Genomic DNA, 22,705 nt, shown 5'->3' on the forward strand with positions numbered 1-22,705 from the left:
AGATCACTGGTTCAGGTACCTTGGGAATACTCAGGTTTAAAACCTATATCTAGGGACTTCCCTGGTGGTCCAGTGGCTAAGACTCTGTGCTCTCAATGCAGGGGGACTTGGGTTCCATCCCTGATCTGGGAACTAGATCCCACATGCTACAACTATTAATAATAAAGATGATGAGTGCTGCAACTAAAAGACCTGGTACAGCCAAAACATAAATCAGTTCAGTTCAGTTCAGTCCAATCGCTCAGTCATGTCCAACTCTTTGCAACCCCACAAACCACAGCATGCCAGGCCTCCCTGTCCATCACCAACTCCCAGAGTCCACCCAAACCCATGTCCATCGAATTGGTGATGCCATCCAACCATCTCATCCTCTGTTGTCCCTTTCTTCTCCTGCCCTCAATCTTTCCCAGCATCAGGGTCTATTCAAATGAGTTAGCACTTCGCATCAGGTGGCCAAAGTATTGGAGTTTCAGCTTCAACATCAGTCCTACCAATGAATATTCAGGACTGATTTTGTTTAGGATGGACTGGTTGGATCTCCTTGCAGTCCAAGGGACTCTCAAGAGTCTTCTCCGGCACTACAGTTCAAAAGCATCAATTCTTCAGCGCTCAGCTTTCTTTATACTACAACTCTCACATCCATACATGACCACTGGAAAAACCATAGCCTCCTTTGTTGGCAAAGTAATGTCTCTGCTTTTTAATATGCTATCTAGGTTGGTCATAACTTTCCTTCCAAGGAGTAAGCGTCTTTTAATTTCATGGCTGCAATCACCATCTGCAGTGATTTTGGAGTCCAGAAAAATAAAGTCTGACACTGTTTCCACTGTTTCCCCATCTATCTGCCATGAAGTGATGGGACCGGATGCCATGATCTTAGTTTTCTGAATGTTGAGGTTTAAACCAACTTTTTCACTCTCCTCTTTCACTTTCATCAAGAGGCTCTTTAGTTCTTCACTTTCTGCCATAAGGGTGGTGTCATCTGCATATCTGAGGTTATTGATATTTCTCTGGCAATCTTGATTCCAGCTTGTGCTTCCTCCAGCTCTGCGTTTCTCATGATGTACTCTGCATATAAGTTAAGTAAGCAGGGTGACAATATACAGCCTTGACATACTCCTTTTCCTATTTGGAACCAGTCTGTTGTTCCATATCCAGTTCTAACTGTTGCTTCCTGACCTTCATACAGGTTTCTCAAGAGGCAGGTCAGGTGGTCTGGTATTCCCATCTCTTTCAGAATTTTCCACAGTTTATTGTGATCCACACAGTCAAAGGCTTTGGCATAGTCAATAAAGCAGAAATGGATGTTTTTCTGGAACTCTCTTGCTTTTTCGATGATCCATCGGATGCTGGCAATTTGATCTCTGGTACCTCTGCCTTTTCTAAAACCAGTTTGAACATCTGGAAGTTTACGGTTCCTGTTAGACTCTTTAGTGACCCCATGGACTGTAGCCAGGCTCCTCCATTCATGAGATTTTCCAGGTAAGAATACTGGAGTCGGTTGCCATTTCCTTGTCTAGGGTATCTTCGCAACCCAGGGATCAAATCCAGGTCTCCTGCATTGCAGGCAGATTCTTTACCATCTCAGCTACAGTGGTAAAGAACCACTTTACCACTCCAGTTCAGGAGAGGCGGGTTTGATCCTTGGGTCAGGAAGATCCCCTGGAGAAAGGAATGGTAACCCACTTCAGTATTCTTGCCTGGGGAATTCCATGGACAGAGAAGCCTGGTCCATGGGGTCACAAAGAGTCGGAGACGACCAAGCTACTAACATATTCTTTACCACTGAGCTACCTGGGTAGCCCAATTGTGTGTTTTCATCAGAAATAATTCAATCCCTTTCTCTTCAAGAGTGAATTAAGACTGGGAATGAGATCCTAGCCCTGGGTGGAACCAGCAGCTACAATTGGTAGGAGGGACGGGCTAGTGGGGTGGGCGGTTCCTTTTTCTTTCAAGCTTCCTAGATTGTTGTGAACTCTTGACTTTGGCGGTCCCACAAGCAAAACCGGGCAGGGTACGCGGTGGGCCTGCGGAAACCGGCGAGGAGAGCGGGGCCGGGACGGGGCCCTGGCAGGGCCGGGGCGGGGTCGCGGGCGCCCGGTACACTTGCGCTGGGTTGGAGCGGCTAGCCGCTGGCCCACCGGAAGTCCTACGTCCTGGAGCCCCGGTCCTCGGCAGCGGCGGGTGAGTAAGGGCAGCGGGGACTTGAGCTCGCGGTGGTGGAGGCTAGTGAAAGGTTTGTCCCGCGGTCTTCCGCCCCTGACCTCGGCAGGCGAGGGGAGCATCGCGCCCCGAGTCCTGGCGGAGTTTCCAAGCCCTGGGGGCCCCTGGGGAAACCTGGACTACTCAGGGTGGGGCCCGGTGCAGCGACCACTCACTCCCTGGGGATTCGGCCCAGAGCACGGGCTGCTAGCACGTGTTGAAAAAGTCGGGGTCCCAGCAACGAGGTTTCGGGGCAGACGGGCATCGGCCAATGCAGTTCCCGTCAGCGGGACCCGTTCAGTGGGTATTGAGGAGCGGGCCACGCAATCGTGAGCGAAACTCTCCTGCCCGCGGGAGCCTCCGAGGCTGGGGCCCGAGCCCGGCGCGCAGTGGCCGGAGGTGAGCGCCGTGGGCCCGCGATTTGACCCGGCAGAGCTAGGACCGAGCAGAGCCCCGAAGACCGGATGAGAAGGGCGAAGGCCCGAGGGTCGTTCTGCCTGGCCGGAGGGCAGAAAACTCCAGTGGCTGAAGCAGCGGCGAGGGCGGACCCCCGAAGCATGGAGGGTGTGTTGGGGGTTTCAGTGGTTCTCAGAATCGCTACGGGAAACAATGGACGGGTTTGGGGTTAGAGATCCGGTGGACTCAGAGCACTGGAAAATGGCGACACATTCCCTCGAGGGGTTTACGTTCTTGGAAGGGCGGGGACGGGCCCTGAACTGATAAACAGGTCTGCGCCTAGAGTCATAAGTTATCCCAGCCGCCTTGCACTAGCCGGCCAACCGGTTTGAGCTCTGGGGCGAGTGGATATAGAAAGTACTGTCGAAGTCAACGTGCCAGGCGCAGGCGGCAGCGGCCAGAAATTCAGACTCCATAGTCATGCTTTCTCCCCAAACCAGACAACCAGCCTAGAATCTGGACCGAGCGCCCCTGGCCACCACCCCCAGCAAATGCTTTTGAGAAAGACTTAACAAGGGTGGGTCTTTCCTGAGGGAAAACAAGAGAGCCAGAACTTTGAGGATACGATTATAGAGACTTTTGAAGTGTTACTTTTACTGTGTTCCACGGGCTAGTAGAATAATCCAGACCTGCACCATCTCACCGCTTGATTGTGGATGGGCTTGAAGGGAAGGGAGGGAGGGACCAGCTTCACCTCCTAGGAAAAGCACCTTTCCTGTCAGCTTTCTTTTTAGCAATCCTGTTAACTTCATCGTTGAACGCCCTTTGCCTTTCTGGCATTTTCAATTCTACCACCTTTCAAAAAAGTGAAAGGAAGAACGTCAACAGGTTTAAGTCTTCATTCTTTTCATTCCATTCATTCCATCTGGAGGGAGGCCTAGCGGGATGAGTGGCAGTCCGCAGGAGGAGGTGGGAGTTCCGCCATGTTTGGGCAGAGCAGGAACTTCCCCGGTTGGATCGCAGCTCCAGCGCTGGCTCCCTGGGAGCCCTGTGTAAGTGTTGGTTGTTGGGCTGTTACCTTTCTTTTTTCTTTTTTTTTTTTTTTAACTGTCGTTAAACTAACTCTGCTGCGGGGCATGCAGGATCCCCATCAGGGATCAAGCCTGGACTTTTAACCACCAGACGAACAGAGAAAGTCCCTCCCTTATCATTCTTTACAAGGATCTGTATGTGTTAAAAAATCACAGAATCATCTTAGATGGGATCTTAGAGAGTCTCCTTTAATCTTATTTTCCAGTAAATCCACATCAGAATGAAGACACTTGCACAAGGCTGTTTGTGACAGAACCAGGGCTGGTTACCTCAGGCATATGCTTTCTTTCCAGAATACCATACTGCCACCTTAGAGGGGGCTTTGGGACAGCGGGAATCTTGTCCTTGGTGATAGAGTCCATGCTTTGAATGCTAACTCTGCTGTGGACTGGGAGCATCCCTGAGCACATTACCTAGCCTCTCTGTACTTTTTTTTTTTTTTCAATTATTTTTATTGGTTGGAGGCTAATTACTTCGCAACATTGCAGTGGGTTTTGTCATACATTGACATGAATCAGCCATGGAGTCTCTCTGTACTTTAGATTACTTAAAATGGGGTTATTAATCATGACCTCATGAGGCAGTACTGAGAAGTTTTAGGTACAAATCGGGGGTTCAATAACTTGGTGTTTCCTGACCAAATTAGGAAGCTCATTCCCCCTCTTGATAAACTGATAAGTTTTGTTTCTCTCTGACCTCAGGTTCCTGGAGGTGGGCAGCAACTAGAAGCGGGGTGAAGCAGAAGACAGACGACACCTGCAGAGCTGGCATTACTGAAGAGTGACTGCTGAGCCAAGGGGGACCAGGTCCCTGCACTCTGTGGAGCTTGAAGGGAATCAAAGGTGTTCTCAGTTGTGAAAGAGGAGAGTTTGGACAGCAGAACAAAAAAGGAAGATAGCCCCCTGGAGCAGATACCTTTGACACAGGAGGCCAGTTCAAACCCTTTGCAAAAGCCTTTGCCAAGTCTCTCCATCTGCTCAGTCGCTGGAAGGTAGATAGCCCCAGGATGGAGCCTAGTCAGCCTTGGGGGCCAGGCCAGGCAAGGATAAAGCTAAAAACAGACAGCATTGAAGAGAAGGTGTCTGACCAGCCGAAGCCAGTGGAACCTGTACAGAAGCTGCTCCCTCAGGTGGATGAGGAGGACCTGCTGAAAGCCCAGAAGGGAGAGAGCTGGTGGAAGATGTGGGTGAAGGTGAGGAGACCAAGCCAGAGGGAGGGAGGGAGGGCCTGGGTCCTGGACTCCAGGAGCTCTTTCATCCATTATCCTGTCTGCAGACCAAATGGAATCTCAGAGAGTTCCAAGCTGAAAAGGAGAAGGGGCTTTGAGTCCTTTTTTCAGATTCCACACCAGCCTGGAATCCTTCAAGGGCTACTTGCTGAAATTCATCATAGTGGCAGCCTTTCATCCTTCCTACTTGTACATTCAGTACATACCCCTCCCTTCTCCCCCTGCATTGTTCTCTCTTCCTCTCCACCCTTCCTTTCCTGTTTGTACATTAAAGTTGCTGATTCTGTATTTGTCTTTTCCTATTTCTTCCCTCCTTCCATGGTTTTCCTTTTCTCTTAGTGTTCTGAACCTTTAGACTGGATGTCTATCTGTCTGTATACAAACTCCCTGAATCTTTCCTGTTCTTCCAGAAGCCAGTCACCTTTGAGGATGTGGCAGTGACCTTCACCCAGGAAGAGTGGAAATGTCTAGATGCCAGTCAGAGGGTCCTCTACCAGGATGTTATATCAGAGACTGTCAGAAACCTGATGTCTGTGGGTAAGAGGCTGGGGTTCCTCACAAGCTCTCTGTCCCAGGCCTTTGGGACATCTGGTTTCCCTGGATAGGTAGATCAGTTCACAATTATCTTCACTGATCCTTGGTTTTGGTTCTTTATGTTCCAGGTGGGAAAGATCTGGGTTACTAGGCTCAGGGTGAAAGAAGGAATGAAAGCTTGCATGAAGGCAAAGATAACACTTGTAACATGATAACAGTGTTTTCAAAGAATGCAAATCTGCCTATTCATCCAACCAGTATTTACTGAGCCATTTGTCTTCGCTGGTGGCTCAGCTGGTAAAGAATCTGCCCTCAGTGCTGGAGACCTGGGTTCGATCCCTGGGTTGGGAAGATCCCCTGGAGAAGGGAAAGGCTACCCACTCCAGTATTTTGGCCTGGAGAATTCCATGGACTGTATAGTCCATGGGGTAGCAAAGAGTCACGACTGAGCGACTTTCACTCACTCACTCACTCACTTGTCTTATGTACCCGACACTTTGTTGGAATCTGGAATCTGGCCTTTTGCGTGTCTCCTCCTAGCACTTAAATGTCCCAGATTATGGCTCTTAAACCACAGATATGCAAGAAGGGAGCCTCTTGTCCCCATGAGGTGTGAAGGGGCTGAGCCTGGGACCTCAGCTCTTCCTCTCCTTCCCATCCCCCAGATGGAATCTTTCTGTCTAATCTAGATCTGACCGCCAAGCTTGAGCAAGAAGAGAAACAGTGGGAAGCAGATCTCTGTTCCCCGAATGGAGAAGGCTTTCATTCAGGTGAGAATTGCAAAGGAGAGAGGAGAGTGAAAAGGGCCCAGGACATGCCTCAGGAGGATGGAAACGCCTAAGAGGAACAGGGCTCTGAATACCTGGTTCTAGCTTACATGCTTCCTGCCTAGACATCATCTGCTCAAGTCCCCTGGCTTCAAGAAGATGAGTATCTGAGCCATTCAGGATGAGTGAATATCTTCAGTTTCCAGAGACAGAGAGATTCCATGTCAGTTGCTTATGACAGCGATAGCCTCTTGATTAAAAAGTCCTTCCCAGGAGAAAAAGAAAGGGATGGGAGATAAGCTTGATGCTGAGTTGGACTAAGGATGACTTGTTCCTGAGAGTAGAATAAGGACTTGAGAGAAATTTAAGTCTAAGCTGACCCCACTCCTGGTTTGCCAGGACAGTTCTGGTTTATGCTTCTCACCTTAGCTTGATTCTTAATAGCACCTCTGGTCACCCAAGTATCCCAATCCTCATGATATATTATGAGGTCACCTGTGGGTATCTGGGGTGTCTGGGAGTTTGATCAATATTGAAAATGAGAGGAATTAGCACATAATGTAAATAAACTACACTTCAGTTATTGAAAAAAGAAAATGAAAAGAAATGGATTTCAAGAAATGTGGTTAAAATTTTGATCTCTGATATTGTTGGAAGATTCCAGTTAAATTTTTATTTGCTTTTAATTTGAAAACCCAAAAGTTTATTCTTATCTCTGGTCTCTGAGGTGTAAGAGTGAGGGTGAATGTCGGGTGGGAGAGGAAGCAGTGTGGACTGAGCAGAGAGCTGTGTCAGGGCTGTCATGATGAATCCCATCTTTCTTCTTGTTCCCTCCAGGAGGCAAGAAGGAAGGATGCCAAGAACAGAGTCAGAGTGTGGGAGATGAAGGGACTGTTGATGACAAGAAGGCCTCCCTTGCTCACAGAGGCTCAGGCCCAACCTCTCCTCCAGCTGGGTCCCCGGACAAGACACCAGCGTTGCCAGAATCCTGGGCTCGGCCAGCCTTTACCTGTCACACCTGTGGCAAGTGCTTCAGTAAGCGCTCCAGCCTCTACAACCACCAGCTTGTTCACAACAGCGCCCAGTGTGGGAAGTCCTTCCAGAACCCCAAGGACCTCAGCTCCGGCCGGCGCAAGCAACTCAGGGAGAGGCCCTTCCGCTGCTCACTCTGTGGCAAGACCTACTGCGATGCTTCTGGACTGAGCCGTCACCGCCGTGTCCATCTGGGCTACCGGCCGCACGCGTGCCCCTTCTGTGGGAAGTGCTTCCGGGACCAGTCTGAGCTCAAACGCCACCAGAAGACGCACCAAGGCCAGAAGCTGGGGGCTGGAAACCAGAAGCATATTGTGAGGACTCCGGATACCAGAGCTGGATTACAGGGGCCAGCAACAGGGAACCATGCACCAGTGGCTGGGACCCAAGGACCCACACTTAAAACCAAGGGTCCCCAGACTGAGCCCCAGCCGTCAATAGACAGGAACCAGGCACCTGCCACCAAGAACCTGGTAACCACTGTGAGCGCTCAGGCCCCAGTTATTACGGCCCCGGAGCCTGTGACCAGAACCCCAGGCCCAGAGCCTGTGACCAGAACCCTGGCAGCCAACATGCGAGCCACCCGGCTGAACACCAAGTCCAACTCTCACCCAGAGAAGCCTTCAAGACGCAAGGTCTTCTCTTGCCCTCATTGTCCCTTGACTTTTAGCAAGAAAACCCGTCTCTCCAGTCATCAGAAGGTCCATTTCACAGAGCAGTCCAACCGCTGCTTCCACTGTGGCAAGTCCTTCACTTTATTCTCCGGGCTGATCCGGCACCAGCAGACTCATTGGAAGCAGAGGATCTACTGTTGCCCTATCTGCGACGTCTGCTTTGGGGAGAAAGAGGACCTTTTGGGTCACTGGGGGGGCTACAGAAGCAAGGGGCTGTTCCTGGGCAGTCCCCACAAGTGCTGGGCCATCCTGGGTCAGTGGCTCGGCTTCTTTCCCAATGCCTCTGCTGTGGCAGGGAAGGAAATGGATCTTTCTCCTGGATCTAGACCCTCAGGAAACGGGAGGAAGGGAGAGGAAAAGGCACGCAGAAGAAAGAAAGCAGAGAAGGCAGTGAAGGTCTTGGAAGGGAAATGAATGGCCTGTCCGCCCGAGGTCTTTCTCTGTTTGGTTTTCCAGAGGAATGACCTCCAGGGTAAGGAGACTGGGATAGAGGAAGAGAGGTGAGGGGATAGTGGAGGACATACAGAAAGGAAAGGGGACAAGAAGTGGCACTTGGAAACTTGTATTGTTATTAATTAGCACCTAGCTTGTTTCTTTGTGTCTGATAGACCATTAAGTAGTAATTGTTCAAAAAGACAGTGGATCTTCAATAGGTATGAAGATGGGAGGGAAAGGATGAGAGAAGGGGAAGTCTGAGGGGCCCATCTGGAGGGGTGTGGAAGTAGAAGGGAGGTGTTTGAAAGCAGGCGTGTTGCTCCCTTCTCATCCCTTGCTCCCCTGGCTCCTCGCTGAGCTGCCCAGGCAAGATGGAGCTCTGGCCAGCACTCTATGGGTTTCTCCCCAGGTCCTCACTCTGCAGGTCACTTGGCTCTCTCCTGGATATTGTGGACTTTTCCTGCACCTTCTCTTCAACCCTTCACACCCCTCAGCTCTGCCTACCAGGGCTGAGATCTTGAAAGAAATGACCACCATTTGCAAAGCTGATGTGTTGTAATTTGCAACGAGGAGGTTCCTGGTCTCCATTTCATGGCAGAGACCCTCTTGTCTGTGTTACTCTGCAGCACAGGTGTCCTCTGACAGAAGAACACCTGCCTGGCTATAGCCTGAGAGGATTTCCAGGTGGAAGACAAGCCAAGGAGCAGAACGATGTGGGCAGCAAAAAGGGGGAGAGGAAGGAAGGAGCTGGGGAAAGGGACAGACAAGGTAATGACAGAAGAGAAGTCGATCCTGTTTGGAATTCAGAGCATTCCTGAAGTGCAGATTGCAATGTCCCCGCAGCGAAGAGGGAGGCCAGTGAATGTGCAACTCAATGGATGTGACATCCCCAAGGACTGATCCTTGGACCAGCCAGGCTCTTCTGCATCTCAGCCAAGATGCGGCGTCCTTCAGAAGGGGTTTCCTAGAAGGAGAAAATAACTTGAAAAAGCTGTCAACATTTTCTGTCATGAAACTGTTAAACCAGAGAGAAGACAGACCCTGAGGAGTCACCCAGCATCAGAGGTGAGGCCCGGAGCAGCTGCTGGAGGGAATGAATGAACGGATGGGAAAGGAGGCATCCCTAGTAGTGGGATTCTTGATAGTGGGGCTCATAGCTGGGGCAGATCAGGCAGCAGATTAGAGCGCCTTCAGCTCCCATCGCCCAGGAGACATCCCTCCACCCAGGCTTGCCAGTCCCGTCCTTTCCTCTTGGATTTTGATCCCTCAGTAGCCCCCTCTTCCCCTTGCTGCTGCTCTCTCTCTATTTTGCTCTCAGCTTATGAGAAAGTGAAGAAAACTTACTTAGCTCTTCAAGAAATTGCCCTGAAAACAAAGAGAAATAGGTGATGAGCTGAAGATGACTGGCTCCTCCCACATCCTCCCTGTGGACTTTGTAATCATGCCCTTCCCCCCTGCCACTAAGACAGCCCTCAGATCTCAATAAGTGGTTCACTTCTTGGATTCTCTGAGGAGCCTGGGGTTGGCCATGGGGACAGAGCAGGAAGGACGTTCCGGCTCTGAATCTTGAACCCTGCTCCCATCCACCCTCTTTATGTTTCCCATTCAGGGCTGGCTTGGTCCCTCCAGCTCAGCGGTCCCGTCTGCGGCCCCAACACTGCACCTGCTAGTCTGCGGTGTAGCCAGTTATAGCAGATGATCAAGGCCACCAGGGGTCCGAGAACTGGCACGATGACAAATAGGGTTATCTTCCAGCAGGGCACCATCAGGAAGTGGGGATCTGAATTATTTGCCACAAAACAAACAGGATTAACATGTGTCCCCACCTTGTGTCCCACCCACCCCCTCCATTTATTATTGCCTTTCTTTGGGATTGGGGGTTCTTAACCTGGGTCCCAAAATAGTTTGGATAGAATCCAGGGAGTTCATGAATTTGCATGAGAAAAGCACTACATTTTTATTTTCACTAACTTCGAACTGAATTTAGCTTTTTCTTCCTGAAAAAAGGACTGTAGGTAACAAATCAGTTATCAGTGGTACCTGTGACTTTATCACCAGTGGAACAGCATTCCCATCAGAGTTGTTTCTGAAGTCTCAAAATACTGTTTATCAATATTTTGAAATACCAGATTGTTAGACTTGCCACTACATTTTATTATTTAATCTATAGTTTTGTTATTTAAAGAAACATTGGTTACTTTAATCACAAATTTGTTTATATTGCAATAACTTTCAAAACAATGGTATTCTTTGTAATCATATGTGTTGTATTTTATGTGTACATTTCAAAACATTCTGGGAAGGGAGCGGTTCATGAGGCTTCACCAGACTATTGAAGAGTACAGAGTTAAGACCTTTGTTATTTGAATTCTGTAAAACAAAGATCTTGGTCCTCCCCTTTGACTGGAGACTGTGTGTTTTTTTCTACACACTGATTAAATGCCAGGGTGGAGTCAGGGACACCTCCAGCCTTCAGAAGCAAAGGCAGTTGGGGAAGGCTGCTCAGGGCAGGGACCATATTAAAATTTCTGCAACATCCACTCAACAAGTATTTGGGTGCCTTTCTGTTGTAGGCATTGTCCTTAGGCACTAGATGATCTGCAGTGAACAAAAAGGACAGAAACCATGGCCTTGGGCCAACCTTTTTTTTCTTCCCTGCTGTGTGGCATGCAGGATCTTAGTTCCCCCACCAGGGATCAAACCTGTATCCCCCTACAGTGGAAGTGCAGAGTCTTCCACAGTGGAAGTGCAGAGTCTTCCGCAGTGGACTGCCAGGGAAGTCCAGGCCAACATTCCAGGGGGGGTGTCTTCCCTTTCCCCACTAAGTCTTCCCCGAGGAGTCAGTTACTTATTCTGTACTCATGAAAACTCATTTTTCCTCATGATTTGTCAATGATGTATAAGTACTTTTGTTCGCCAGTTAATTTATGTGTATGTATCACTTCCCCAACTAGACATCAAATTGATGTGCAAAGACTCTGTTTACCTCTCCTTTGTAATTCCTAAAAAAATAAATCATGTACGTAAAGTATTTGTAATTCCTAGAATGAGTTAACATTGGGAAGCTGTTAGTTATAGTACCACAGATGAAAGTATGTGCTTGTGAGCTCAGTCATGTCCAACTCTTTCCGACCCATGGACTGTAGCCCACCTGGTCCCTCTGTCTGTGCGGTTTTTCAGGCAAGAATACTGAAGTGAGTTGTTATTTCCTCCTCTAATGATCTTCCCAGCCTAAAGATCGAACCCACATCTCCTGCATTGCCAGCAGATTCTTTATCACCGGGCCACCTGGGAAGCTCTAAGTGTTATTAATTAATAATGCTATTATCTAACCAATCTTAGATGCAGATGGTGACATTCAAAGAAAGAACAAGAGAAGGAGAAAACCAACCGGGAGCCGGGGGTCGTTTCGTCCCCAGGTGTCAGGAGTCTTGTAAACACCAAGCTGACCTGGGGGGCAGGGTATCCCAGAACTTACCAAAAGTCCGGTGGAGATTCTCTGAAAGAAGAAAAAATGCAAATGAACTTAGTAGTGCGCTTGCAATGATCCTTTCTCCTCTGAGCCTTTGTTATTTAATCACTTTGAATTGTTTGTAGTTGTAAGTGGTGCTCGTGATGGAGGAAGGGAAGCTGTAGGATTTTACTTCTGCTCTCCCTGAAGGCAGGGAAGAGGAATGAAACTGTACGACTGGCTTTAGGAGTTTTCAATAGTGAAGTTCCTGCTCCAAGGAGCACAGGGTGTCGGGGCAGAGACAGAGATGGTCAGAGAAAATGACCATTTCAGTTATGAGGAAGGTCTGGGGAGGGAAGGTACCTGGAACTCACCTATCTCTGCCCAGAGTTTTCCTAAAATAGAAAAAGGCAACATTAATTCTACCGCAGGCAGTATATGGGGCCCTCCACACCCACTGCCCTGGGCCTTTGTGCAGGCTCTTTTCTCAGCAGCCTAGGAGCATCCTTAGCGTGAGAACCAGATTTGAATCGCGGGCTTCAGGCTCATTCTTTGGCTATTGCCTGGGTTAAAGAAAGTGGAGAACCTCGGCAGACAGCAATGTCCACCAACACCCCAAACCAACTGTTACCTCCCCCACTGCTCTCTGCTCCTTTTCCTGCTGGTTCTGGGGTCACACGGGCACTCCACCTGCTGGGCTGTCAATTTGTTAGTCTAAAGCTACTTCCCATCTGGAGGAGGAAAGAAGGAACTAAACATTTAGTTGAGCAACTGCTTTTTGACCGGCTCTGTATTAGGCACTTTACATAACACTGTCCCCTACCTTCTAGGAGGGAGGGTGTTATCTCTGCCTGAAACAGACAAGGCAGCTGAGACTTGGAGGAGGGTTCTGGTCATTGAGCAGGACCCAAACCCAGGCTGCCCAATTCCACTAGTCAGGTCCTTTCTCCTCAGCCATGTGGGTGAAGAGGTTACTGAGTATCTGGGACGAGGACATGGGGAGAGAAGACCCCACCAATGTCACCCCTACATATACTCCAAACCCTCCTTGCTGCTTTAGCCTCAGGAAGGGGAAGGGGAAGGGGAAGGAGGCCCTATAGGCTTTGGCTTTGAGAACACTTGGTGGAGGGGAGAAGTCTTGACATGAACGCTCTTGGGCACAAGAGGCAGCTTCAGACAGCTGGACCCCAGTCCTCGGTGTTGTATGGAGAAGGAGTCCCTACTACGTGCTAGGGACTTATACTTATTACAGTATCTTTGCTTAAACCTAATAACACAGATCTGCCAAATTCTGAAGCTCATGCTCTCCCAGAAGGATGAGCTGCTGTGTATGGTACAGGGGCCAGAAAATAGGGGTTTCAGTTTGAGCTCTGCCACTTACAAGCTGTACCAGCTTGAGTAAATCTCTGAACCACTCCAAGCCTCAGGTACCTCCTCTGTAAAATGGGGTTATTACATATCAGCCCTACCTCTTAGCGAAACTATAGGTCCTGTTACCTAAGTGATATAAAACTTATCATTATGGAGTTCTGAACCCAGGAGTCCCTCAAAAATAGATGTCAGCTGACCAAGCTCCAAGAGGCCAGGCACTTCAGGGACGGTGCCCCGCCAGCCGCCCTCCAGCCTGTACCTCGGAGTCTGCGCTGCAGGCACAGGAAGACGAGGCCCACGGTGATCTGCAGGAGGAGCACTGGCAGGACGGCGATGAGCACCAGCACGCCGGGGTTGATCCAGTAGAAGGGATCTGAAAGGCAGAACCGAACCGGGGAGGCCCAGTGCTCATCCCCAACACCCAGCAGAGTGCCCAAAGATGACTCAGAACTGACATCTGAGCTTAGGCTTAAAGGAAAAGTGGTTGTTTCCAGGCAGGGCCGGTAGTTTAGAATGACAGGAGTCTATATATTGGGCAAGTCTTGGAGAGTTTTGAGGACCACAGAAGAGACTTAGATCTGACCCTCAAGGTCACGGGGGTACCCTGAAGGATTCCATGATGAGGAGTGACAAGATCTGACACACTCACTGACTGCAGGATGGGGGGCGGGGGGTGGGGGGGCAGTCAATTAAGAGGCCATGAAAATAGTGAAAGTAAAAATCAGCCTGAACTAGGACAGTGTAGGAAATCCAGGTGAACTTAAACAGGAAAAAAAAAGTCTTTTTAGTAACTTTTAAACTAAAATGTAGTGTTTCTTTCAATTATGTTTGTAGGTAACACTCTGAAAACAATATGAACAGAACCTGAGACTTTGTCATCCCTAAAACGCACAACTATTTTCATATCACAGTTGGTGCAGAAATCTCAAAATATCACCTATGTTCACCGTTTTGAAATGACACTCTGATCAGGGCCACCTCATATCTTATTTAAAGGTAACCTGGAGCAACACGATTTTGCTAACTATTTCAGTACAGGTATATTATTTGTTTCAAATATCCTTCTGAGAAGGGGTCTGTCGACTTTACCAGTCCGACAGAAGAGTACACGACACAAAGAAAAGTTCAGAATCTCTTCTGGAGATTTTGAGAAAGTGGAATCCATGGATTTGGTAGATGGGGACTGGAAAGGATAGAGAGGGGGTAAACTTTGCCTTTCTGGCGCCATCTAGTGCCCATTTTAGAGTCTGCCCTTCAGTGCCTCAAAGCTCTCCCCCTGTAGTCTCAGCTTGCAGAGACTGCGCTTTTCATTTTGTTCTCTGCTTTAGGGGGCTAAGGGCTTCCCTGGTGGCTCAGTTGGTAAAGAATCCGCCCTCAATGCGGGCGACCTGGGTTCGATCCTGGGTTGAGAAAATCCCCTGGAGAAGGGAAACGTTACCCACTCCAGTATTCTGTCCTGGAGAACTCCATGGACTGTATAGTCCATTGGGTTGCAAAGAGTCCAACATGACTGAGTGACTTTTACTTACTCACTTGGGCTAAATAAAGATACTGACATCAGGGTAGGCATTAAGTCACAGCAAAAAACCTCAAACTGGTTTTTGAGAAGGAGTCAAACAGACCCCTTCTCAAACTGGTTTCTTAGGTAAAAATACCACCCTTCAAGCTGCAGTTTCATGTTCTTGTCTGTTACTGTGTCCCCCAGGAGAAAACACAGTCAACTCTGCTTTCAGAGTTCTTATCAGAAGTAACCTGGAGCAACATTATTTAGCAATTACATACTTTAGTTCCTTTCTTTGTACACGTTTTATATTTTAACAAAGGGTTAGAATCACAAAATGAGAGAGAAGCAAACATTGTGAGACTTCTGATGTAAAGAGATAAGTGAAGTATATAGCATCACCTACGAAATATGGCTGACAAAACAAATCAGATCTGAATCTGATGGTGCATATTCTCATCTATGAGTTCACAGGAAATAAAGGGTATGGAACACCATGTTGAATAACATGGGAATGACGTCGTGGAAAACTCTACAGGGTGAATACTTACCTGTGGATCTTGTTTGGATTGGATTCAAGCAAACCAACTGTAAAAATGTATTTATAAAATAATCAGAAAAATGTGAACACACACCGGGTATTAATAAGAATTTCTGTTAAAGTTTAAGAGATGTCGCAGTAATATTTTGGCTATGATTTTGTTTTGTTTGATGAGTTTTTCTATTTGAGACATACAGTCTTGAGGATTTAGCATGACATGATAATGCTGTCTAGGATTTGCCTGAGTAATTCAGCTGGGGAGTAAGTTGATGAATGGGGTCGAGTGAAACAGGTTGTCAGTCCTTGGGTCATAACTGCTGCAGTCAGGTGATGGGAACTGGGAGGCTCATTATAATAATCTCTCTACTTCTGAAAGTTTTTTACAGTTTCATAATGAAGAGTTTAAGAAAGGTTTAGAGACAACTAGTAATAAAATCATAAAAGTGACAAGGAAAATATAAAGTTGGAAAGTGAGATTAGAAACTCTTTAGAGAAAAAGGGGAGGTAATTACACCTGAGAATCCCATGGACAGAGGAGCCCGACAGGCTACAGTCCATGGGATCACAAGAGTTGGACATGACTTAGCGACTAAACCACCAATTCCATCTGAAATTTGGCAATCACATACTTACTGCATTTCGGTCCTAAATTTGTCTTGGCTTCCTGGAGCAACAGGCTAGGTGAGTGGTCCCTTATGAAATACTTTTTTTTTTTTAAAGACTCTTAAGCATGCAGATTATGAGACAGGAGGAAGTGGGTTGTATTATGGAAATCTACCCAAAGGAAAACTTTCTCCCCGGGGAGTTTTTTTTTTTTTTTTGAGGGAGTAGGGATGGGAAATGTACTGGGGGAGGCAGTTTTTGAGCAAGGAGGAAGTTATTGAACAGGAATAAGGAAAATCAGCCAACTGGAGAGGTCCTCACTCTTAGACTCCCTTGCAGGTAAAAATCCCCCAGTGAGAACAGCTGTATGAAGAACATTCAGTGCTACACAAAGCTATTTTCACATGCCTGAAATCCCTCTGTAGAAACAGGGCTTTGTTATCCCACATACAATGCCATCTTCTGGTCCCAGCACTGCGACAGTGGCCCTTGAGACACAAAAGTGATCGATTGTCCGATGTTTGTGCTGCAGGTGGGGAGGAGGGAAGGAAAATGACCTGAGGCTCTGGCCTCAGAATATTTTTGATCCTCAATTATATAGCAATTAACTTTCAAATCTCCGCCTCCTTGTACACATCCTAACTCCCCAGGGATAGATAAAACAAAACAAAATTTCAAAGTCATCCATCACACAAAACATACTGCAATGAAATTCTGGAGAAAGGAAGCAATGGGGGTAAAATCTACAGGTAACATCTCTTTCTATGAATTTATTCAGACATTTTTTCTGCTTGTTTAATTCACTTGCAGCTATATTTATCAGGAATATGTTCTTCAAAAATGTACCTCATCTACAAAAACACCACAAACACATCAACCGAGGAATTCATTGTAATAGGATTTGATCAATTTGACCCCTTAGGAATAGGGCTCTTGTTTATAACAAATATACAGAAAGACAATACAAAGCAAAAGAAGAAGGGGAAAAGTCCATTTGGATACTTCGATTAACTTTTAGATAATTCATATTCCCCTCGAGTAGCACAAAATAACCACAAATTGATTATTCTGGATCTTGCTGCCTGCCTTTATCATTTTTTTTAATATTTAAAATTAAAAAATTTCCCTAAGGATATCCACAAATACATTATATATACATTTGCTTTGTATATATATGTATATATACAAATGCATTATATATACATTTTTATATAAGTGGATAAGTATGATGATATGGATAAAGTTACAGTCCTTTTTCTTTTTCAGTTGGATCACACCCTATCCTCCTTTCTTTCCCCCAAAGTGAACCATATTAACTTTCTTATGGATGTCTTTTTATATGTTTCTCTGATATAAAACATAAGGTTTTGTTCTGTTCCCTATATTCTATAGCTTTCTTTTGTTATCCAACAATACCCTGTGAAATGCCTCCAGGCTGTCTGGTATGGCCCTAAAGCAATTTCTTCTGTGGCTCCATGATTTTCACTATATGGACAACAGTGTTTACTCAGTCACTCCCTACTCTTGGGTATGGACTCTGATTCTGGCTTCTTTCTCATGCAGAATAATGATGTAGCAGACGTCGTGGGCATAGGAATTCCTATGTACTGATGTGTGTTCTCTATGGAGTTAATTCCCAGGAGTGAGCTGTTTGGGTTATAGGATTTCATCTCAACTGAGAGAATGATCAGAGGCTCAGAGGAAGGTCTTGGCCATCGAACAGACAATACCTACTGATAGATGCACTACTCACCTTCCACTTTCAATTCCATGGCTGCCTCCTCTTGGTAAGAGTGATCTCGGAAGAAACAGGTAAAACCTCCTTCATCTGAGAACCTCACATTCCGGATCCTGAGGGTCACCTTCCCCTCCCCAATGGTCTCTTTCAGCAGCTGCGTGCGGCCCCGGTATTCAGGTGCCTGCTCTTCGTCTTGGTCCTTGCCATTTCGGTAGAGATGAACCACCCTGGAGAAGGGGGGCCGATACCACCCCACCTCCATGCCTGTAGCGTTCTTTCCTGGAGATATGCGACAGGGCAATTCCACTTCATCCCCCACCAGCGCCCGGATGGGGTGCCCTGGTCCTATTACTCTGAACTGTCCTGTCCAAGACACCAAAGAAAAGAAACTGAGCGTCAGAGGGAACCTGGACAAACAAGTCCTTCGTGGGAAGGAAGGGCTGCTTCAACAGGGAAAGAAGAAGGAGCTTGATTTTTAAATGGAATTCTAGAGCCAGGGAGAAGCTCAGTTTTTCTTAAAGGTCTCTGGTTGGAGAGATACCACAAGTTCCCTGCATAGACCATTCTAGCCAGTGGCCATCCCAGCCCATAGGAATGTGGCCAAACATTGCACAGTTTAATGGTCCCGTGGGCCTTCCTATTCAGACTTGGCCAGATTGATTCTTACTCTCCCCTTAGTGGTTTTGCTTTGGTCACTTCACTGCTACCACCTCCCTATCACTTCTCAGCTCTCTGTCCTTGTTCACACCCTGGTCCCAAATTCTTCTCTGAGATCACCCTAGAGGTGGCTCTATTTTCTTCTTCATTTCCTCTGTTTCTTCAGCCCTCTCTATAGCTCCTGGACCCTGCCCAGACATGCTCCCAGTCTGTTTTCATCTGTGGGATGTATCTCCTCGTCAGACTGGGAGCAACTGGGAGATGAGGCTGCTTTCTCCATTAGACCTGCAAAGATTTCCTGAAGGCATGCATAGGCCCCCTCTGTTAGGTGGTTCCTTGAGGTTGGGACTGTGTCTTCTGAGAGCAGGGCTCCTCTGTAAAAACTTATTAGTGTCTGATCATGCAGAACAGAACTCTCAAATGTGACAAGACACTTCAACAAACATTTATCGAGGTTTACCATGGGACAAGTGTGACTAAGCATTTTATATGTTTCATCTCATTGAACCCTGACAGCAACTCCAAAAGGTTGTTGTTATGATATTCCCTATTTGATAGGTGAGAAATCAAAGCTGGAGAGATAGGTAAGAACCAAGTTCAGGGAGAGCCCTGAGTTAAGGTCGCATGATGGAGTTGGGGTCCCTTCTGAAGGCTGTAGGTTGGCACTGAAGGCCTCTGAGGGGAACCATGTCAGCACATCTATGTTTCAGAAAGATCACTTGCAGGCAACTTGAGGATGTGTTGAAGGAGGTGAGCCCGGGGAACTAGCCTTTCTGTTCTCAGAGTCTCCCCAGGGCAGGAATAAAGAGAAATCTTACCTGCAGAGCTGGAAGTCAAGTGGAGGAGGAGGAAGAGGAGGGAGGGGAGACAGCTGGGCAGAGAGGAGCTCAATAAACTGGCCATCTCCACTGTCGGTGGGGACAGAGAGCCCCTGCAGCAGGGTCAGGCCAAGGAGAGGCCCTTGGGGTGCATGTCCCCACCCCTGAAAAAGTCCTAGGGGAGGATCGGGGAGGGCAGAACTGCCCTGGCCCTGCCTCCTCCCCAGCAGAACCACAGCTGTGCTCCGAGGCACAGCCCCATGTCATCCCTGCCAGGACTTACACAAAAGGACCACAGAGCCAGGGGATGACCAGGGTTTGCCTTCCCCACCCCCTCAGAGCTGGAGCAGAGGCTGCCTGGTACTGGGCCTTCCTCCCCCACTCCCTCCCAGGGGAGCGGCCAGCCTTCCAGGGGGCTTCTAGGATCTGACCTGTTGGGATGAATCACTCACTGGACCTCAGGCTGAAGCTTGTCCAAGTGATCTGCAAGGTCTCCTCAACCCCTTGCCTTCAGGTGCTAGCCAAGGGAGAGAGATCTGTGTTGGATTTTTTAAAAAATGAAGAAGAAACATTTAGACTTAGTTTCCTATTTCTACCATCTACTGTCATCACCAGGCCATTCATTCCTCTTGATGTCTGACCTCCCTCTCTCTCACCACAAATCCAAATGCCCTTCCTTATGTTCTGATGTGTTGCTTGGGTTTAGTTAGCTTCTCCCTCCCAAAGAATATTAGTACAGTTTGGAAAGTCACAAGGCGAGTGTCCCAAGTTGATGGCCACCTATGCTTGGAGAGGCAGACATGAAGAGAGTATTATAAAATTTGCAAAGTCAGTGACTGTCAATCAACACAGGCATTGAGGACAGACCAGCAACTAGGATACATCCTCCAGCCAGCGCATCACTCTCCAGTTTCCTCCGTGTCACAAGGAAAGTGAGATCTGGGATGGAACCTGCATGGAACAGACCATGGGGTCGCAAAGAGTTGGACACTGAGCAACCAAATAAACAAATAAGAATCCATTTTCCTTGCATTGGACGCTCAGAGCCCCAACCACCGGATGGCTAAGGAAGTCCCCACGAGCTAGGATTTGAAGTCACTTTACCTCTGAAGAGCTCACTTCCCTTGCCTCCATGCCCTCGACTGCCTCACATCTTTGAAAAGGGGGTGGGTTTCTGGAGCTGGGGTGACCAGTCCCTTGGATGACATGGTCTCTGGACAAGGGGAGAGAATGGGGAAACAGAGCCGGTGGTGTTGCCACTTACAGAAATCGCTATAGGAGCCTCTGGGTTTGCTGAGCATGGGGTTGTGTCTAACAATAACCCTGTGCTGTTGGTCAGGCTGGTCGTGACAGTCAGCAGTTAATTGTTACTTTAATTTTGTGTGGCATATGTTATATGCTGTTACAAATATTCTTCAGTGGTCTCTTGCTCTCCTCAGTAGTTTCCATTTGATCCACACCTCTCACCAGGTCTGATAACAGTCTGTGTACACAGTCATGTATGCAGAGTGACATGTTATAAATATGTTAATGTATATGTTAGTCAACACACTATCCGTATGTGAAATAGTGCTTACTCAATAATTGGGAGCTTACCTAGATGTTCCGTAATATCAGTACTGCGTAAGATTTTTTAGAGAATGTGTAAAATAAAGATCATGCACTGTTTGCTTCTTATGTTTACTTAATAATGCATGAAGTGAAGTGAAGTTGCTCAGTTGTGTCCAACTCTTTGCGAACCCGTGGACTGTAGCCCACCAGGCTTCTCTGTCCATGGGATTCTCCAGGCAAGAATACTGGAGTGGGTTGCCAGTTCCTTCTCCATAATAATGCATAATCCCACATTAATACATAATATAGCCCTCTTGAAGTTTTGAAAATGGATTCTTATTTGTTTATTTGGTTTTTCAGTGTCCGACTCTTGGCAACCCCATGGTCTGTCCATGAAATTCTCCAGGCAAGAATACTGAAGTGGGTTGCCATGACCTTCTCCAGAGGATTTTCCCAACCCAGGGATTGAGCCCATGTCTCCTGTATTTCAGGCAGATTCTTTACCATCTGAGCTACCAGCTACTAGGTTACATATAAATGTATTCCATTAACTTAAATTAATAAATATTTATTAGAAATCATGTGTGTCAATCCTTATATTAGGCTCTGATTGTAAAAGTTTCAGCAGGACAAAGAAAAAGTTTTTTTTTTTTTTCTTCTTTGGCCCATACCATGAGGCTTGTGGGATCTTAGTTTCCTGATCAGGGTTGAACCCGGACCTCCTTCAGTGGAAGCCTGGAGTCGATGCCACTGGAAAGCCAGGGAATTTCCAAGAAGATTCTAGCTTTCTCTATGGTTTCACTCTTGATATGTCACAGTGGCTTTGTTTTCATTTTTGCTATTTAATATTGCATTTCTTCAGGCATCAGGGTGAATGCAGGCCTTCCCACGTGCCTGGGGTCCTGTCCCTCCACTGGGCACAACACATGTGTATGCCTGACTCCACGTCTCTCCTGTGCCCAGGCTCCTGCTGGGGGGCACTGAGAGGGGCAGTGGTTCCTGGGGGGAGTTGAAGACATCTGAAAACCAGTCCCGCGGAGATTAAGAAGCAAGATCAAGCTTGAATCTAGGCCCCAAACCCTCAGCACACGTTCTAGTACCCCATTGGACTTCACTTACAAAACACAAATGGAAAGAAAAGTGTTAAGAATTTCAAGACAGCGACACAGAGGGCAGTTCCCTGGTGGCCCAGTGGATAAGACTCCATGCTCCCAATGCAGGGGGCCTGGTTTGGTCCCTGTCAGGGAACTAGATCTTGCATGCTGCAACTAAAACCAGAGCAGCAAAAAAAAAAAAAAAAAGATAATGACACAGAGCATCACAGCCCAAACACAGTGTTCCCTCCTAATCATGGGGTCCCATGCAGCTGCGCTGGTTGATTGCTCATGAAGTTCACTGCGTTCTATACAGGTGCAGTTGTTCAGCTCAAAGAGCATGTACAGTTGCAGTTTTAATAAATTGCCCTGCACAAAGCTGTATACTCTGTACATGCGAACATACTATAGCTCAGCTTCCTCCTCTGCAAGTGGAGGAGAATGACATCTGTCCCATTAGGACTGTGAACAGAATTACAGGAAGGAACCCACGGGAACTGTGAATGGTACACAGTAAACACTCTGTAAGTGCCCTTATTTGCTCTCACTTGCCGTGATTTTTTTCTTTTGGAGCTCCCCCTAGTGGTACAAATATCAAGAGGAAATTGATATTTTCCGCTTTTGTGGCCTTATTTTCACAGTATGCTGCTGCTGCTGCTGCTAAGGCGCTTCAGTCGTGTCCGACTCCGTGCGACCCCATAGATGGCAGCCAACCAGGCTCCTTCCTCCCTGGGATTCTCCAGGCAAGAATACTGGAGTGGGATGCCATTTCCTTCTCCACCCATGTGCTTAAACTGGTTTGCAAGTTCCTAGGAGATTCGATAACTGATAGACTGTAAAACGTCTAATTTCTATCCATTTAGCCCAATGTTTCATGGGTCTACAGAAGAAATGAGAACACTGATCTGAGTCAAGCTGCTGCAGGTATCCAGCAAGTGAGTCCTTGTAGCCAAAACTTTATGTTTTATCTATCAATATTTCTTCCATGCTTGTGTCTTCTTTGTTATTATTCTGAATTTC

The 22,705-nt window shown here is 47.4% G+C and overlaps 2 protein-coding genes across 7 annotated transcripts; one reads left to right on the top strand and one right to left on the bottom strand.

Annotated features, from left to right (window-relative positions):
* The first annotated feature begins 1,941 nt into the window (after positions 1–1,941).
* Positions 1,942–10,324, top strand: ZFP57 (ZFP57 zinc finger protein). 5 transcript variants are annotated; one of them, XM_043449839.1, is made up of 5 exons: positions 1,942–2,184; positions 4,392–4,882; positions 5,329–5,455; positions 6,118–6,222; positions 7,057–10,324. In XM_043449839.1, exons 2-5 carry the CDS (start codon positions 4,697–4,699, stop codon positions 8,337–8,339), a joined length of 1,701 nt encoding a protein of 566 aa, XP_043305774.1. In that variant the 5' UTR covers positions 1,942–2,184; positions 4,392–4,696; the 3' UTR covers positions 8,340–10,324. The 5 variants fall into 5 exon arrangements, with proteins under 5 accessions (XP_043305774.1, XP_043305777.1, XP_043305778.1 ...); XM_043449842.1 differs by having other exon boundaries at positions 1,943–2,184; positions 6,142–6,222; XM_043449840.1 differs by lacking the exon at positions 1,942–2,184 and adding an exon at positions 2,226–2,766.
* Positions 6,867–19,325, bottom strand: MOG (myelin oligodendrocyte glycoprotein). Of its 2 annotated transcripts, XM_043449845.1 has the most exons (9): positions 19,041–19,313; positions 17,581–17,928; positions 13,442–13,555; positions 12,186–12,206; positions 11,839–11,859; positions 10,024–10,140; positions 9,705–9,725; positions 7,863–9,324; positions 6,867–7,545 (listed from the first exon to the last, which is right to left on the bottom strand). In XM_043449845.1, the coding sequence occupies exons 1-8, from the start codon at positions 19,123–19,125 to the stop codon at positions 9,311–9,313; spliced, it is 741 nt and encodes a 246-aa protein (XP_043305780.1). In that variant the 5' UTR covers positions 19,126–19,313; the 3' UTR covers positions 6,867–7,545; positions 7,863–9,310. The 2 variants fall into 2 exon arrangements, with proteins under 2 accessions (XP_043305780.1, XP_043305779.1); XM_043449844.1 differs by lacking the exon at positions 6,867–7,545 and having other exon boundaries at positions 8,472–9,725; positions 19,041–19,325.
* Positions 19,326–22,705: the final 3,380 nt, after the last annotated feature.

This window comes from Cervus canadensis, chromosome 28 (genome assembly GCF_019320065.1).
Source record: "Cervus canadensis isolate Bull #8, Minnesota chromosome 28, ASM1932006v1, whole genome shotgun sequence".
In the NCBI taxonomy this organism is placed as follows: domain Eukaryota; kingdom Metazoa; phylum Chordata; class Mammalia; order Artiodactyla; family Cervidae; genus Cervus; species Cervus canadensis.